This window comes from Mauremys mutica, chromosome 10, assembly GCF_020497125.1.
Source record: "Mauremys mutica isolate MM-2020 ecotype Southern chromosome 10, ASM2049712v1, whole genome shotgun sequence".
Classification (NCBI taxonomy): domain Eukaryota; kingdom Metazoa; phylum Chordata; order Testudines; family Geoemydidae; genus Mauremys; species Mauremys mutica.
This window is the reverse complement of record NC_059081.1, coordinates 58,363,209-58,381,344: the sequence shown is the minus strand read 5'-3', so window position 1 is coordinate 58,381,344 and position 18,136 is coordinate 58,363,209. Positions and strand designations below refer to the sequence as shown.

Here is an 18,136-nt window from a genome sequence, read left to right as displayed (position 1 = left end):
CAAATTTTTACCCAGATCTGTTCACTTTATTCATACAGGTAATGCCACTGAAGGTAATGCAAGTTCTCTAATTACTAAAGTGATCATGATTTGTCTCTTGATCGTGATTTTTTAATCACTCTAGCTAGGTTTAATTAGCACTGTGAATCCAGCTGTATAGATTTATGAGGGAGAACAAAAATACTAGTTAATTATATGTAAAAAAACCCTCTAAAATGATCTATAACAGCTTCTAAAAAATAGTTAATGCCATGATTTTAAAATCCAGTACCTGACAGTCATCTTGTCTAGAAAAAGATGTTTCATTCCACTGAGAAGAGCATTCCACTGGTATAAAAAAGCAGTTTCTAGGCTTTCTGGTTCAAAAGGTTTTGACTATAACGGTGACCCTGGTTCAGCACTGAATATTACTCATCGTCTCTATCTATGTCAGGTTTTGTATGGGTGCCCACCACTATATTAGTATCTAAGCACCATCCAGCTTTGCAGGTTGGTATTGTGAGCTTTCTAGTGGGTCCCATACTAAAGATATGAGAGGAACTGTGTGGTGGAGTAAAGGGGCCAACACAGAGACAGGCAGGGAAGTAGTTAAAAACCTTTCCCAAACAGTCATTAGCCTTTTAATTCTGTAAATAAGGGTAGGTTACTTGCTCATTGAATGAATGGTGATTAATCTTATTGGCATCAGGCAGCTGATTTTCCTACAAGATGGGGAGGGATAAGAATAAGAAGGAAAGATTATATATAGCACCTGGGAATGAACTGAAAGAGGTAGAAGTGAGCTTACAGAAGAGGTAAGGTGCTGGCTGTGATTGTGCCAGCAAGGATTAGTGTGGACATGGCTGAGAGAAACTGTTGGTGTGTATATCTGGTTCTTAAAAGACAGGGTACTTTTTGTTGTATTTTAGTTTTAAATGAAGTACGCGTTGAAGGTGCTTGAGCTCTAGCTGAGGTGTACGTTGTGTAATTTGCCTTGATGTATTATCATCATTTGTTCTTGGAGGCTCAGCTAATATCAAGACCCCATTGTGCTAGGCATGGTACAAACACATAGTAAGAAATGCTTTTTGCTGTAAAGAATTTATTTGTAAACAAGACAGTGGGCAAAAAGATGTATTATTATTGCCATTTTAAGTGTGGGGACTTGCTCAAAGTCACACAGGAAGTGTATGGTAGAGCTGAAAATTGAACACACATCTAAATCCCAAAATAATCTGTTACAAATGTATTCATGGTGAAACTAAGTAATAGAACTTGGAACATGATTTGGTATCTGCTATTTTCTGTTAGTGTTATCTGGGTTAGTTTAAAGTATCCATATAGTTCATTTTTTGTTTGTGGATTCTTGAGTCTCTTCTGTTCATTATGAGCTTTTACCTTTAGCTCTCATGATGTTGGATTGCTGCTTTTGGCTTTGCAGTCCAAGAAAGCTTTTCTAAAAAGGAAGAAAATGCATTTTTGTAGTTGAGTATGTGGGTCCATGTTGAACTTTTGTTTCTTTCTGATGCTTTTTGTCTTTTAATGCCACAACTAAATAGTAATTCCTTCTCCATTGATTTCATTCCATGAATTGTCATATAAACAGTTTCTCAGAACTGTAGTAATGCATCCCCCAGTTGGTTGATGCAAGTCTGCCCCTTGATGCAGTGTTGTTTCAAGAAGCCCTCAGTTGATTATGAAACACAGCAATGCAGATGTAAAGTCAGATTCTGTTGTTCACCTTGTCTGTTAATTTATACTTGTGCAAAGTGAGTGTAAAAAGACTACCACTCAGAGTTGGTAGGGTTTTGCATGAGGATAAAGGACTAAACAAGGGACTGGATTCATCCTGCCCCTTCTACTCAGAACTGATGTCCCTGGACAGTGTGATTTCCCTGTTCAATAGATAGCTGTTTCAATCAAGTTAAAAGCCTGGCTAGGTAAGAGAGTTCAAGTAGGATTCTCATCTTCCATTGGGACCAAATTCGAGTGATTATATCCATTTATCTGAAGAAGTACTTCCACTACCCCTTGCCAGTCAGCTCTTATTACATGTATTTTTACATGTAGTTAGTACTTAAAGCAAAATATATATTTACCAATATAGTCTTCTCCACAGTGAGCATGTTCAGAAGACAAAATGGAACCTAAGTACTACTTTTTTTTTTTTTTTAAATATCTGGCATAAAAGAATACTAGTAAGTATTGCAGTCCAACCCACCAATACCGTAGGTCAGTCTACATTAGAAGAATTTTCACCAATGTCGCTACTGATGCATACCTCTGCCATGGCTGCGCTGCACTGCTGCAAACCAGAGCTTTCGTTGCAGTGGTTCAACATGTGTCTACATCTGAGATTTGCACTGGTGCATTAGACCAATCCTATTATTTACATAGCATTATATTTTTTTTTCTTCACCTGTATACCAAACCTACTGTAACCTGAGAAAAGTTTTTAAAAGCCCATTGCCAAGTATATATATATTTGTTTAAAATTTTAGCGATCATAATGAACGAATATTCAATAAAATTAATGTGTTTTTTTAAAATAGAGCCATGTATAATTGTCCCAACCACTGGATTGAAGATCACAACTAACTGCTTTGTAAACCCTCATGATTCAGGTCATAAGCCAACCTCTAATTAGTGGTGGTCAGAATGAAACTTTTCTTGTGGATGCTTTATTCAGCAATTGCTTGCTTCTTGCACCTGTCTCTGAAGCAGCTGGTACTGGCTGCTATGGGAGACGGAATACAAGACTAGATAGACCTCTGGTCATCTGTTATGGCAATTCCTGTGTTAATTAATGAGAGCTATGAAAGGCAACCTATTTAGAGACAAACTGTCTTGTCTGTCCTGATCTTGGTGTTAGAGTTCTTCTGTTCCTGCTGTTTTTTAATTTGGTTAAATTAATCATGTTAGTGACATTTTCATAGAGCTCAGTTGCTATGTAAAACAGATGAGTAACAGCTTCTAGTGGGAAATAAGTGGCAAGAGTTGTGTTTAAAACACACACACACAGTCCCTTTGAGAGAAACAGCCTTGAAATGATGTCCAGCAGGAAATTTGATGTAAGCTAGTGAACATATCAGAGCAGTTTGGGCTGCTCCCTAGAACCCTGAAAATCTGCGGATATCTGCTTTATATCCGCTGACTATGTTTGCGGAGCAGAGGTGGATACAAACTCTTGATCTGTGCATGGCTCTTCTGCCCCCTGTGCCTTGATAAGATGTAGCTGTAGGGTTTCGGGCCTTCATCCTGCACACACTGGTTGCAAGTTGTGCCTGTATGATGGGCCGGCTGCTCCCCTGAGTACAAGCCACAAAGAATCCTGTGGCACCTTATAGACTAACAGACGTTTTGGAGCATGAACTTTCGTGGGTGAATACCCACTTTGTCGGATGCAAGTAGTGGAAATTTCCAGGGGCAGGTGTGTGTATATATACGCAAGCAAGAAGCAAGCTAGAGATAACGAGGTTAGTTCAATCAGGGAGGATGAGGCCCTGTTCTAGCAGTTGAGGTGTGAAAACCAAGGGAGGAGAAACTGGCTCTGTAGTTGGCAAGCCATTCACATGAGTGAATGAGTACAGCTAAGCCTGGTTCCAAGCCCTGCAGGGGATGGTGTTACTTGCTGTAAGGGTGCCCCGGTCAGCAGGAGACCAACTTGCATGCACACAGGTGCGGGCATAGGTTGACCTAAGGTAGGGTGACCAGATGCCCCGCTTTTATAGGGACAGTCCCAACCTTTGAGACTTTCCTTATATAGAAGCCTATTACACACACACCCCCATCCTGATTTTTCACACCTGCTGTCTGGTCACTCTAACCTAAGGCAACTTTGACCGAACTCTGTCCTGTAGGCCTACCAGTACCGGCCCTGTGGTGAACGGGGGTGCGCATTTGGAGCCTGTGTTCCAGCTTGGAGCTGGCGCCGCAGAGGCTAGTGGGGAGATGTGTGCGGTCCCCGCCGGTCCGTGCAGCCCGGCTCCGAGGCCCGGCCCCGGGTTTAGTTTCCCGACGCTGAACTTGGCTCAGGGCGGAGAAACCCGGCACGGCTGACAAGGCCCGAAAGCCCGGCCCGCCCGGCTGGGGACAGAGCGCAGCAGCGCCCCGCCGCCCCCGGGAGCTGCTGCCGCCGCCCGCTCCCCGCAGGGCTGCCCCGGGAAGGACAGACGGGCGGAGGGAGGGAGGCCGCCACGCCGGGCGGGAAGTGAGCTCAGCGCACAGGAAATCCCGCCCGCCTGGCCTGTGTTGTGCTGCCGAGGGGCAGAGAAAGGAGCCTAGCGACCGAGCGGGGCTGGCGCCGGAGACCACGGGCAGAGCCATGTCTGACCAGGTAGGGGCCGGGGCGGGGGGCGCGAGGCTCCGAGCCAGCCCGGCCGGCGGCCTCCCCGTCGCTTCTCCATAGCCCGCAATGGAGACGGGGGGGAGGGGAGAGGCGCCGGGGTAGGGGGGCCCTGCAGGCCCCTTGAGCGGCGGGGGCTGGCCCCGTCTAGTGCCCGGGCGCAGCCCCCACCCTGCGCCTTCTCAGCGGGGCTCCGCTTCGCACCTCCCGGGAGAAGGGCCCGGACAGCGCCCCCCCCCCACTCCGCGATGCCTCCCCACACTGCTCCCTCTCCAGCCGGGGCTGCGGGGTCCCCCCCGTGACTGCTTGGCCCGGCCTCCCACTCTGCCTAGGCCCCAGGTCATACAACGGAAGCCTTCCTTGGCCTGCTTTAATGGGGGGGGGGGGGTCATTCGCTGGTGTCCCCGGCTCCGGCCTGCCCCATGACCCCCCTGCTCGGGGCCGGAGGAGGGAGAAGCAGCCCCAGGGTTTGCAGCCTGGCTCGGATCTGACAGCAGGAGATGAGGGCTGATAGCTGCAGCCGGAGTGTAAGCTTCTTTCCTGTTTAGGCCTATCCTCATGCTGGGGTGGTGGTGTTGTGTTTAGTGCCCCTAATTCAGATCACATCATGGCTACCGTATTTCATTCCCAAGATTTGTTCAGGAAATATTAATGACGTTCATTAAATTGTAGTGTGTGCGGTTTGTGTGTATGTATTCTGTCTTTAGATGACACTCTCAACTAGTATTGGCATGAAAAATGTGAATTTTTCATAGAAGTTTTTTGAAACCTAATGAGTAGCTGCAATGTGTGGTGTTTTTGGTTTTTTTTTTTTAATTGGAAATGCTCTAAAATGCTTCTGCAGTGTTGAGAAACCAAGCACTGTTGATATAGGAGAATCAGTAAGTAAAACTGGCTAGAAGGGAAAGTGAAAATTAGACCATGACATATCCCCAGTGTGGACCCCATTACCGCTATTAATGTAGCGAATGTAGAAGAAATCCCTAGTGTGGACAGGAAAAGTCACTATTTACACTAGTGGACTTTAACCCTGAGTTCAAGCAGAAGTAGACTTAACTAGTACAAATAATGGCATTGCCTGTTGCTGCTAAGGGTTTACACTAGTGAAGCTCTGCAGGTGTCTGGCAGCTCATGGCTGTCATCAGAATAAGTCCCCCAACAAGTAGACAAGGCTTAAATAAAATGCAGAAAGTAAACTAGCAGTATAAATATGGAGGAGGATGAGAGGAAACTTTGGACCAGATCCCGCAGACCTTTGCTCACATAATTGCCCTTATTGATGTAAGTAGTGCTCTTTCTCATAAATTGAACTACTTGCCTGGGTAAGGATTATTCAAGTTAATAATAGTTTGCAGTATAAAGCCCTGTTTCTAAGAACTCTTTCCATTTGAATTGAATGTGATACTAGTAATAGAGATAAGGAGAAGTTGTTCAATGATGTGACAGTGTTCCATAATAACTAATCAGATTCCAATTAAATATCTTCATGGGATAAGAGGGAATGTCCTCTCATGGATCAGTAACTTCTTGCAAGACAGGAAACAAAGGGTAGGAATAAATGGTCTGTTTTCAGAATGGAGAGAGGTAAATAGCGTGGTTGTGGAAGGATCTGTACTGATACCAGTGCTGTTCAACATATTCATAAATGACCTGGAAAAAGGGGTTAGCACTGCAATGACAAAGTTTGCAGATGATGTAAAATTACTCATGATAGTTCAATCCAAAGCAGACTGTGTAGAGTTACAAAGGGATCTCAGGAAACTGGGTGACTGGGCAAGAAAATGGCACACATAATTCAGTGTTGATAAATGCAAAGTAATGCACACTGGAAAATATAATCCCAACAATACCTATAAAATGATGGGGGTCTAAATTAGCTGTTACCACTCAAGAAAAGAGATCTTGAAGTCATTGTGGATAGTTCTCTGAAAACATCTGTTGAATGTGTAGCATCAATCAAAAAAGCTAACAATGTTAGGAACCATTAGGAAAGCATAGATAATAAACAGTAAATGTCATAATCCCAGAATATAAATCCCTGGTACACCTACGCTGTGAATACTGCATGCAGTTCTGGTCATCCCATCTCCAAAAATATATATTAGAATTGGAAAACATACCAAGAAAGGCAACAAAAATGACTGGGGATGTGGAACAGCTTCCATATCAGGAGAGATTAAAAAGACTGGGACTGTTCATCTTGGAAAAGAGATGACTAATGGGGGAGTATGATAGAGGTCTATAAAATCATGAATGGTGTGGAAAAAAAGAATATGGAAGCATTATTTACCCCTTCCCATAACACAAGAACCAGGGGTCACCCCATGAAATTAATAGGTAGCAGGTTTAAAACAAACTGTTTATATATAAACAGTGAACATAAGAACAGCCATACTGGGTCAGACCAAAGGTCCATCTAGCCCAGTATCCTGTCTTCCGACAATGGACAATGCCAGGTGCCCCAGAGGGAATGAACAGAAAAGGTAATCATCAGTTGATCCGTCCCCTGTTGCCCATTCCCAAAGTGGGATATAATCAGTTCTGTTTTCATTAGGATGAGATAAAAGATCATCTTACTGATCATAAAGAAAAAAAGGAGGGGGATACGAAAAGCTCGTGGGTCCTAGGTAACAATCCCAGAATATGGGGTACAGACAAAGTCACAGGAGGGGTAGGCGTCTAGATTGGTTTAATAAAGGGGGAAATTGTAGAATCTAATAAAGCAAATTTAACTTCTAATTAAATATAGAAGAATGAATCAGCATAATATTGGCTTCATGTAGCATTTCTTTTAGCTAAAATATTGCAAACTGTTAGAAGTATAGGCAGAATACATAAATTAGCACCACTTGTTTGCTAAATGTCAGCACTGGTGGTGTGTGTACGAATCATCATGATTCTAAAATCTTATTGCATATTATGTTCTTGAAAATTGAAGCTCAAGATCTATTTTTAAAAAACAATTAGGTAACAATAAATTAGTTATGAGCAAATTAAAATGCGGCATTTGGAGTGTTTTGATTTGTGGTTCCGTTAGTTGCAATAATAAATACTTGACCCTTTCAGCACCTTTCATCCAAGGACTTCAAACTGTTTTACAAGCACTAATTAATTAAACCTCATGACATAAGTGTGAGGTAAGTATTAGAGAACATTTTTTATGCTGCTTAGGAACTCTTTCTGTAAAACAGTGGCTGTAGGAACTTTTTATCGCCCTATTGAAAAGTCAGAATCCGATTCAGAAGTGGTTTTATTTAACATTTTTCTTTTAGTAAAAGTTTTTTAGTAAAAAAACCCTTTCTTTTCCTAGTATGATAGTAAATACCAGCCTTTTAACTTCATGTTAAGTGGTAGGGACTTGCACGTGATCTGTTAGTGAAATGTTTAATTTACAAAGGAGTGATTGTAACTTAGGTAGACTTGATGGCAACTAACTCTGTGCATTTGTTCTTTAACTTCTTCTGGTGGCTTTCCCATCCACCCATTTTTTCTTTCCTTAAACCTGCAATAGGGGGATCTCTTTCAGTTTTGCCTGCCCTTGTTTGGAGCCAGGTTACTGGGATTTTACTTTTTAAACTTCAGTTGTTGGCAATGCCATTCTTGACTCTAACCCATTTCAGTCTCTCTCCCCCTTCCCCCCAAAAAACGAATTCCAGCTCTGCTTTTGCTCCAGTTTGGTGTACAGTGGGGTTACCTGAGGCTTTAATCTTCATCTTTGTGACATGCTGATATTTTGATCCCAGTAATTCCCTTTTTATCTTCCTACTATCCCCCTTTCTCATTGCATTTGGCTTGCACTGCCTCAGTTTCCTGGAGTGGAGGACAGGAATCAAGCCTCCTATGGATCATTGCTTTCCACTCATATCAACCAAGGAGGGCTGTCGTGGTGCTCTGCTTCAGACTCAAGAGCATGAACTCTGCGATACCCCACATGAGCTCAGAAACTCTAGTGAGGACAGCTAGATAGATAGAGCAATGACAAGAGTTAATCTGAATCCTCTGCATGGTAGTGAAGTCTTCTCTTATTAGGACAGCAGGCTGGCTTGCAAATTGGTTCTCTTGCATAGTGAACAGAGATGGTGACTACATACACTTAGAATTTAAATACCCCTTGTAGTGATGGATTTCATATGTGTTAGCAAAGCAAATGACTAATCAGCATGAAGTTATGTTATACTTCAGTGGGTGTGCAGAGATTAGTCTCTCTCCTCTTTTGGAGAATTATTCTATCCAGTGCACAAATGCAAAAAATGTTCTTTCTGCAAACCCTTTCTATACTCTCAGGAGAGCAATTGGCCATTAGATGAAGGAGGTCCATGATCTAGGTATCCAGAAAATGTCTGTTTTTTGGTCCTTTTCTAGCCAATAATGTGATCCAAACTATCCTCTCACTCCTACAAGTGGTCCCTTGAGATTTGGGTTGAGGCATGTTAATATGGCAGGACAGTGGAAGGGGAATGGCAGGGAGGATGGAAGTTTTTATTGCCAAGAAGGAATTCTGGCATTGGGGAGCTATAACAGCTTTGATGATCTTGTCCATCTTGCTGGGCAACAGCATGCTGAAGAAAGGTGATTGAAACATGACCTGTAGTTTGGTGAGATCCTCCTCTCTGAAGACTTTTTAAAAAGATTTCTCTATCTGAAATCTGCTTGAATTTATGCAGTGACTAGAGGTGTAGATGTAACCTTGTTCAGTGCCATAATACACCACATCCATCAAAATGTACAAAACTGGAAGTCTAACCCAAAATATGCAATGACAAGTAGGATGGGGCTAGATGTAACCAAATCTTTGACTTGTGTCTAATCTGTCAGTAATTAATATGAAAGCTCTTCTGTTTAATGCTCAGTTAATGTATTATTCAGTGTATTTCACTCCTGTAGAAGACCTTATTGCTCAAGAGTTCATACATCAGACTTGCCTATAAAATGTATCCTGATCTAGTTAAAGTAGACATTACAATTCTTAACCATAACACATTTATCCAATGGTTTTAAAACTATAAACATTTCTTAGATACTTAGTCCCACACAGTGTTTTATAAAATGGTTTATAACTAAGGCAACGTTTTAGTCACAGGTATTTTTAGTAAAAGTCACGGACCGGTCATGGGCAGTAAACAAAAATTCACAGCCTGTGACCTGTCCATGAGTGTTACTAAAAATACCACTGAATAAAACTTGGGGGGGGGGAATTGCCTGGGGGCCCTGTGGGTGCTGGGGGAGGGCAGCCCGGCTGCTTGGGGGGTACCGCCACCTGGGACCCCTGCTGGTGCTGGAGGGAGGAGGGGGTTTGGTGGGGCCAGGAGGCTCCCTACTTGGCTCCATGCCTCCCCCGCAGGCAGCAGCAGAGTTTGGATGTGGGAGGTTGCAGGGGGTCAGGGCATGGGACGGGGTGAGGCGTGCTCTGCGTGGTACTTACCTGAGGGGCTTCCCGGAAGCTGCGGCAGCAGCAGAGTTTGGGTGTGGGAGGGGATAGGGGCACCAGATGGGATGGCACTTACCTGGGGCTCTCCCCAGAAGCAGCAACATCCCCCTCCCTCAGCTGCTAGGCAGAGGTGTGGCCAGGCAGCTCTGCGGGCTGCCTCCACCTGCAGGCACTGCCCCCGCAGCTTCCATTGGCTGTGGTTTCCAGCCAATGAGAGCTGCAAAGCCAGTGCTCTTGGTGGAGACAGCCCACAGAGCTGCCTGGCCACGCCTCCGCCTAGCAGCTGAGCGAGGGGGATGTCGCTGCTTCTGGGGAGAGCCCCAGGTAAGTGCCCCACCCCCTCCCACACCCAAACTCTGCTGCTGGGGTGGGAGGGTGCGGGGGCCCAAGAGACTGCCCCAGCAGCAGCCTGGCACAGGGGCTGCCTGAGCTGCCCCTGAGCCAGGCGACCGGCTGCTGCAGAAGTCGCGGAAAGTCACGGAATCCATGACCTCCGTGATAAACTAGCAGCCTTACTCATAACAAACAAACCATGACACAAGCTATTAATTGAGGATGCTGTTTACACATGGGAGTGAGGGGTCTGCTCATGCTTTGAAAGTGGTAGTGACTTGTGATGCATCTTTACACAATGATGCTATTACACACAACAAAATCTGTTTACTTTTGCCGCTATTCTACCATATAGGACAGAGAAAGATCTAGTACTGCTTTCTCCATATTTCTGTTTTTGAGCTTATTTCAATGGAGTTAAACTGGTGTAAAATTTCATTTTGTTTTCATATCTGTCTTCTAATTCATCCCTTCTCTCATCAGTTCTCTTTCGAAGATGCTGTTAGGCACTGGTATAGTGCTGAGTCACTGGTGTAGTGCTGATTCATTGTAATAAGGGAGAAATTGTTGTATTGTCCAATGAAAGTTAAGAAGTGGGATTTATCAATATCCCTGTGGAATGTTTTTCTTTCAGGAAGCAAAACCTTCAGCTGAGGACTTGGGAGATAAGAAAGAGGGAGAATACATTAAACTCAAAGTCATTGGGCAGGTGAGTTCTTCTACATAATCAGTTACTCGTGGATATTTCAAGGTTGTCCATATATATAGCTTACAGATGGATCATTTCTCTTAATTGCACACGAACAGTTGAATTCTGGTACCCTAACAATTCTTTGATCTGGAGTTTTCCCCCCAAATTACCCTCCTACTTACCAGTTGCCAATGGCGGTTCTCAGTACAGCTCTAAGTGTCTCAAACATTAATTAAGTTATCCTTTCAACTCCTTTGTGAGTGAATGGATTAGTAGTATCCCTGTGTTACAGATGAGGGATTGATGAACAGAGAGACTAAGTGACTTGCTTGAGGTCATACTGGAAGTCTGTAGCAGCTGGTTTTAGATAGCCCGAGTCCCTATCCAGTATTAAGCAAAAGACCATCTTTCCTCCTAGACAGGAATGGGGTGAAGTTGCCACTGGTTGTTTACTTAACAGTTTGTGGAGGGGAGTCCAATTCAGACTGTAGCCATCTTCTCCTCTTTGGAGATAAAAGCTATAATTTTCAGTAGTGCCGGGAATGAGAACTTCAAGGCCTTCCTTCATGAGCTGAAGTAAATCTGTGTAGAACCACAAGTACTGCAGGAGCTACTGGTTCACTTGAACTCTCTTACTATTAGGAATGTTAAGACTTTATTAGCCTGGCAATTTGGTGCTGGTTGGAATCTGGGGACCAAATTCAGTCTAGGCATAAGATGGTGCAATTCCAATTAGCTTCAGTAGATATTGTAATCACTTAGATAAGGGCTGAATGTGGCCCAGTGACACAGAAGATATTTCAAACACTTACATTACTGCAAGAGGTGACAAAATGATTAGAAATGCATCTTTTTGTAGGACAAGGACAAGTTCTTTACAGCTTCACTTTAACTTACTATTGTATTGCTGAGACAGCATGTCTACAGTGATACACTCTCTAAATGAGCAGTGTTCTATTATGTATTTTGAAGTGCGAGCTTAACTTGCCTCTTCTGGAACGTGAGACCAGAGATCTGCTGTGTGTGGTGATATTTTTATTAGGCAGAGAGGAGGATAAAGATGGAGAGACAGACTATTAATTTTTTAAATTCAAAATGTCTTTAGCAAACCACAAACCATATCATGCCATCTATTTTTAAGCAGAACTCCCCATGGAAGTGAATGCTGAGTTCTGATTAATGTGTTATATGAATCTCTAGTAGGATAACTTATGAAGCATTACTGTAAGCACATTGATGGTCCAGCTGTCCGGTAAAGCTGGTGTTGGATACACTTTGTAATAATAAAGTGTAGAAATTTAAAACCCGCTTCAAACAAAACAAATAGTTATTACAAAGAGGGGTAACTTCTTCCTGTTCTGTTCTTAGGACAGCAGTGAAATTCACTTCAAGGTGAAAATGACGACACATCTCAAGAAACTCAAAGAATCATACTGTCAGAGACAGGTTTGTGAAACAATGGCACTATCCTATTGAAAAAGCACTTTAACCTCTTTTTCCTCCCTTCCCCAATAAAGGAATCTGCTTGGACAGGTGAACTCATGTCAAATCTTTGTCCCACCAGAGGGATAGACCCAACAACCACAGAACAAGTACAGTGGACCTCCTGATTGAGTTTGACAGTCATTAGCATTTGTGCTGGATAGCATGGTGTGGACCTTTGTCCTGTTGTTATGTGTTCAGATTATTGGTTGAAATTACAAATTGCTGTTAAAAGCAAATGCTCCCTTTTTTTAATATGCTCATGTATGTACTTATGGGTATTTTAAAAGATGCTTTACCTCTTACAGCTCAAAGTGAAATGCACTTAGAATTGTGGAATACTTTTCAGTATTATATGGGAGCAGAATTAGACTTACAACTGCCAATACTGTTAATATGGTAATAAATTGATAATGTGCGACTACTAAATTCATTGCATTAACGCTTTGGTAGAAGGGGTAAACAGTGAGGTGGCAAAGTTGGGGATGATACAGAATTACTCAAGGTAGTTAAGTCCAAAGCAGACTGCAAAGAGTTACAAAGGGATCTCATAAAACTGGGTGACTGGCAAGAAAATGGCAGATGAAATTCAGGGTTGATAAATGCAAACTAATGCACATTGGAAAACATAGTCACAGTGTTACATACAAAATGATGGGGTCTAAATTAGTTTTTACCATTCAAGAAAGAGATCTTGGAGGTCATAGTGGATAATTTTCTGAAAACATCCATGCAATGTTCAGTGGCAGTCAAAAAAAGCTAACAATGTTAGAAACCATTAGGAAAGAGACAATAAGACAGTAAATATCATAATGCTGCTATATAAATCCATGCTACACCCACACCTTGAATCCTGCATGCATTTCTGGCCACCTCATCTCAATAAAGATACATTAGAAATAGAAAAGGTACCAAGAAGGGCAACAAAAGTGACTGTTCAGCTTGGAAAAGAGACGACTAAATGGGGATATGATAGAGGTCTATAAAATCATGAATGGTGTGGAGAGAAAGTGAATAAGGAAGTGTTATATCCCTTCACATAACACAAGGAAAATGATAAAGTTAATAGGCAGCAGGTTTAAAATAAATAAAAGGAGGTACTTCTTCACATGATACACAGTCAATGGGTGGAACTTGTTGCCTGGGAGATGTGAAGGTCACAAGGTTAAAAACCAGGTTAAAAAATGAATTGGATAAGTTCATGGAGCATAGGTTCAGCAGTGGCTGTTAGCGAAGATGGTCATGGATGCAACCCCATGATCTGGGTGTCCCTAAGCCTCTGACTTCAACATGCTGGGACTGGACAATTGCAGATGGATCTCTCAATAATTGCCCGGCTCTGTTCACTCCCTCTGTAGCATCTGGCATTGGCCACTGTCGGAAGACAGGATACTGGGCAAGATGGAACATTGGTCTGCCCAATAGGGACATTTTTTGTGCTCTAAATACTAACTGCGGATACAAGGGATCAAATTTATCTTCCACATGAAATTCTGTTAAAACTACCAGTTAACACTTCTCTTGTTTGCCTGTTCTGTGTTGAATCAGCAGCAGCCTTTTATGTGGCCCTTTCTTCAGGAGTTTCTTCAGGTTCACCCTACCAACTGTGACCATAAGCAATGATGGCTAACCTTTTTGTGTTAATAGAGACAAACTAAACTTGTTGACAAATAGCTTTGTAGTGAAGCTTTTTTTATTCTTTGGTCATATGATGTTTTCATTTTTCTGTGTCCTTGTCATTGTGTGATTTGCTGCTGCGTACAGAAAGAAAGTATTAGTGTTTATTGCTTACATCTCATTGAATGTATGCTGGATCTTTTTCAGATGAATGAGAGAACACTGCCATGATGAGCTTAAAATCTTAGGGCCTGATGCTGTGAACCTTTTCGCACAAGTTTTTTGTGTGTGTGAGATACATACATCTGTAGGTTACTTTGTATATCTAAATAACAAAAGCTCATTCTATAGCAGTTTGAATGGATACCACTGTAGTATGTGTATACTATAGAATGAAGGGTGGTTTTTTTTTTGTTTAAATATTAGTATTATTCACCCTAACTCTTCCCATGTGTGCTGCAGTTAGCAGATGAATAACATTTATGTCAGCTACTTCCATTCTTCAACATGGGGTGCAAAAGCCTTTTTGAATGGTTCAGGAAAGAATACAACACTGCCTTCTAATGTATGCCCCCAGTAATTTCCTTGCATCCATAATTGTGGCTAACGTGGTGCATAGGGAATGAATTTTGCTAATCTAAGAGTGTGTTTGGGGAGTCAGAGAAGATCTTTGACAAAGGACATTGTCACTTTTGAAGACTGGATCTTGGCAAAGCTGTTCAGTTGGTTCAGGAGTAAAGTTGAACAGTTCAATGAAAAACAGGATCTTCAGCAAAGCAACGAGTGTTGAGGAGCCTGTTCTTTTTGAACCCACTCAACTGGTGGAACAATTCATGGAGATTCTGGTCTGTGAGAAAATTCAGTAGGTTCAGGAGTGGTGCTTTTGTACCAGTGGAATAGTTTCACAAAGAATATAGCGTCTTTGACAAATCAGTGGCTTCTGACAAATATCAAGGTCTTTGTGCATGGAGCTGTTGTATTGGAGATCTCTTCTTAGGCTTTTAGTGGTGTTTGTCATTATAGAATGCTTTTGACCAATGGTTAGCTGATGAAAAGCCAAAAGGTCTGTTGAAAAGGAAAATATAGTTCTGACCAGCCCTACTTTAGGAGAGCAGTACATTGCCTATTGTCACACTTATGTCCCAAAGTGGTCCTAATGGAAGAGGAGCAGGTTTTTCTAGTACAAGCAGCATTTATGTTGTGTAGTAGATGAAGACCTTTGGCAAAGCAGTGGCTATGAAATACATCTTCGTGAAGCATGGCTGGATAGGTCTTCTAAGAAAGACCTCAGTAAAATTCCTGAGCCAGCTGGACTCTTTCATAAAAATCCTGTTCTTAATTAAGTCAGACATTGCTGTGTTAGAGATCCTTTTTAATCTGAAAAAACCTGGGAAATTAATACACCAAACCGTGTTGTGTTTCAGTTAAAGCTGGCCCACACACATACCTAACCCAAATCCACAAAACAAGGAAAAGGAAAAGTTACGGTGTCTAACTGTTCATACCCTCTTTCTCCCCTCAGACACATACCTAACCACTAGCACAGGGGTTGGCAACCTTTCAGAAGTGTTGTGCCGAGTCTTCATTTATTCACTTGAATTTAAGGTTTCACGAGCCAGTAATACACTTTAACGTTTTTAGAAGGTCTCTTTCTATAATATATAACTAAACTATTGTTGTATGTAAAGTAAATAAGCTTCATTTTAAAATTAAATTAAAATGCAGAGCCCCCCCACCCCCCCTCCAGACTGGCGGCCAGGACCCGGGCAGTGTGAGTGCCATAGGTTGGCTACCCCTGCACTAGCACAACCACCATACACCACAGACAAAGCATCACTATTTTCTCATCCCCGTTAGAGATGCCAGCCTTCCAGCACCCCTTTTCCCAGACATGAGTGATTCCCCTTCCCCTCCAACTTGTGTCAAAAGGATAGTGAGGGAAGGAGTCTGGTCAGTTTGTGGTGATGCTGGGTGTGGGAGCGTTGGGAAAGAGGGTGGCAGAATACATATAATTGACAGAAACGCTACCCTATTTCTGAGAACAAAAATTGTATTACTGTTGATTTGCAAGTCAGAAAGAACCCAGCTTGACTTTCAGATACTAGGTAGAGTTTGCAGGGTGGAGAGGAGTCAAAAAAACATTTTTTTTCATGTAAACTGGATAGACTTCATGTGGTGGTGGTTGCGACAAATACACAACTACAGTCTGCTTTCAGAATAAAATTGTTCTTTAAGGTTAACATTCACATAACTATTTTAGTGCACTAGGTGCGTAATAAAATACACACAGCTTAGATGCCTGCACATCAGGGGCTAGTACCTAATCTTCAGTTTTCAAATTCTTTGCTTACACAAATAATATTTACATTTTCAATATATCAATTTTTAAAAGCTTCCATGTGCTTTACTAAACATTTCTGTGGCTTGTTTTTAGGGAGTTCCAATGAATTCGCTCAGGTTCCTCTTCGAGGGTCAGAGAATTACTGATAATCATACCCCCAAAGAGGTGAGTTTCTTTCCTTAATAGAAGGCAAGTGGCAGCTTAAACAATGCATCCTGGGACAACTAAAAAAAATAGTCAGACTGTGTTTCACATGTTAGGGATTTCACTTTTCAGTCAAAACCTCCATTATCTGCTTGAAAATGTTTTTTAATACAAGTATATGTACTCATCTTTACCAGAGAAAGGTGGGAAAACACAAGTAGCTTGTTTTCTGTTTACCATCCATATCATGATTATACTTAACTGTTGCATAAACTTCTTCCTGGTATTGCAGAAGTTATAAAGACTGACCTTTTTGGACTCAGGATGTGAATTATGCAGTTTTAATGTAAACATATTTTGGTCTTAAACTTTCAGTTGGCTAGAATAACCTACATAAGGGGAGAATTGAAAACTTTAGATATCAGTTGTAGTTTCTGAGGTGAAAGTCCTTTGTTATAACCAAGTAAGCTACATGATCTATAATTTGCATAGTCATTATGCCATTGGTACACAATTGCATGACAATCATGCAACAGCTGCACAAGAATAAAGTTAGAGAAGGGTGGTGGGTTTTTTTTGTTTGTTTTTTTAAAATAGCCAATTATTTTTTGAGATCTGGAAAAGGATTTGGACTTCCCACAGAATATTGCCAGTTCTGAACTAGATGTGCTGCAAAGATGAAACAAGTGACTTGGGGGGTGGGGGAGCGGACTAAATAAAGTTGGTAGTGTTGGCTAATAAGGCAGTGACAGAGGATTATTTTTCCACCACTTTGTCCTTTTGGCTGGGGAGAGGAAGAAAACCTTTAGCTCCCTTGCTTGTCCAGGAGCTGCTGTGCATTCAAAACATCTGATTTATAACAATTTTGTGTGTTTTGTTTTTTGTTTTTTTCCCTGTTCTCACAGCTGGGGATGGAGGAGGAAGATGTGATTGAAGTTTATCAGGAACAGACAGGGGGTCACTCGACAGTTTAGATCCTTCCGTCTGTTTTTTCTTTCCCCTTAATCCTTTTTTATTTTTAAATAATAGTTCTTTTGTAATGTGGCGTTCAACACTGAACTGAAACTGGCACCCCATCTCTGGGAACTTTATTTTCAAACATCTGATATCTTGAATTCTCGTGCTCATTATACACTATGATTTCTGTTTTTATTGTGCTGAACTCTTGTGATCCAGCTGCAGCCCTGCTCCTTTCCCCCCTCCCCTTTAAAATTACATGTACACACATGCATTTGTATGTTCACTAGGATCGTGCATTTCAGGCACGAAGGTTGTAAGATCTGCCAGGTGAGCAAGTGTTCCTAATGACTTCCAAATCAGCCCTGAAGTTTTGATGTGTGACTGTTTCACTCCTGGACTATAACTTTCAGTGGGAGATGAAGTTTTTCAGAGAACTAAACAATGGAGAAATTGTGTGTCCATAATTGAGAGCTGTTTTCCTTAAATTGTGCTGGGGGCCCAGGAAAGAAGATTGTGTCCAGTTGGAAATGAAAAAGATAGAACTGGTGTCATCTGTACTTTCCTCCAGAGATGGCTACGCAGAAGACATAAAATTGAAAACCCTGTTGATTCTTAAATTTTGGCAGAGGAGCCCAGAAAAGTTATTTCATATAGCAATTAATACACAGATATTCATGCAAGAATGTACACAGCAGACACTTGTAGTATTCTGACATTCTCGTTTGTACCTTTTGGCCTGGGACATGGGTTTTGAATGGACGTTGTCTGTACCAGCTTCATTAAAATAAACAAGAAAAACAATTTTATAAACATTAA

The 18,136-nt window shown here is 41.9% G+C and overlaps 1 protein-coding gene across 4 annotated transcripts; it reads left to right on the top strand.

Moving 5' to 3' along the window:
• The first annotated feature begins 389 nt into the window (after positions 1-389).
• Positions 390-18,136, top strand: SUMO1 (small ubiquitin like modifier 1). Of its 4 annotated transcripts, none has more exons than XM_044978543.1 (5): positions 390-489; positions 10,720-10,794; positions 12,145-12,222; positions 16,310-16,381; positions 17,266-18,136. In XM_044978543.1, exons 1-5 carry the CDS (start codon positions 427-429, stop codon positions 17,332-17,334), a joined length of 357 nt encoding a protein of 118 aa, XP_044834478.1. In that variant the 5' UTR covers positions 390-426; the 3' UTR covers positions 17,335-18,136. The 4 variants fall into 4 exon arrangements, with proteins under 4 accessions (XP_044834478.1, XP_044834477.1, XP_044834479.1 ...); XM_044978542.1 differs by lacking the exon at positions 390-489 and adding an exon at positions 669-794 and having other exon boundaries at positions 12,150-12,222; XM_044978544.1 differs by lacking the exon at positions 390-489 and adding an exon at positions 763-858 and having other exon boundaries at positions 12,150-12,222.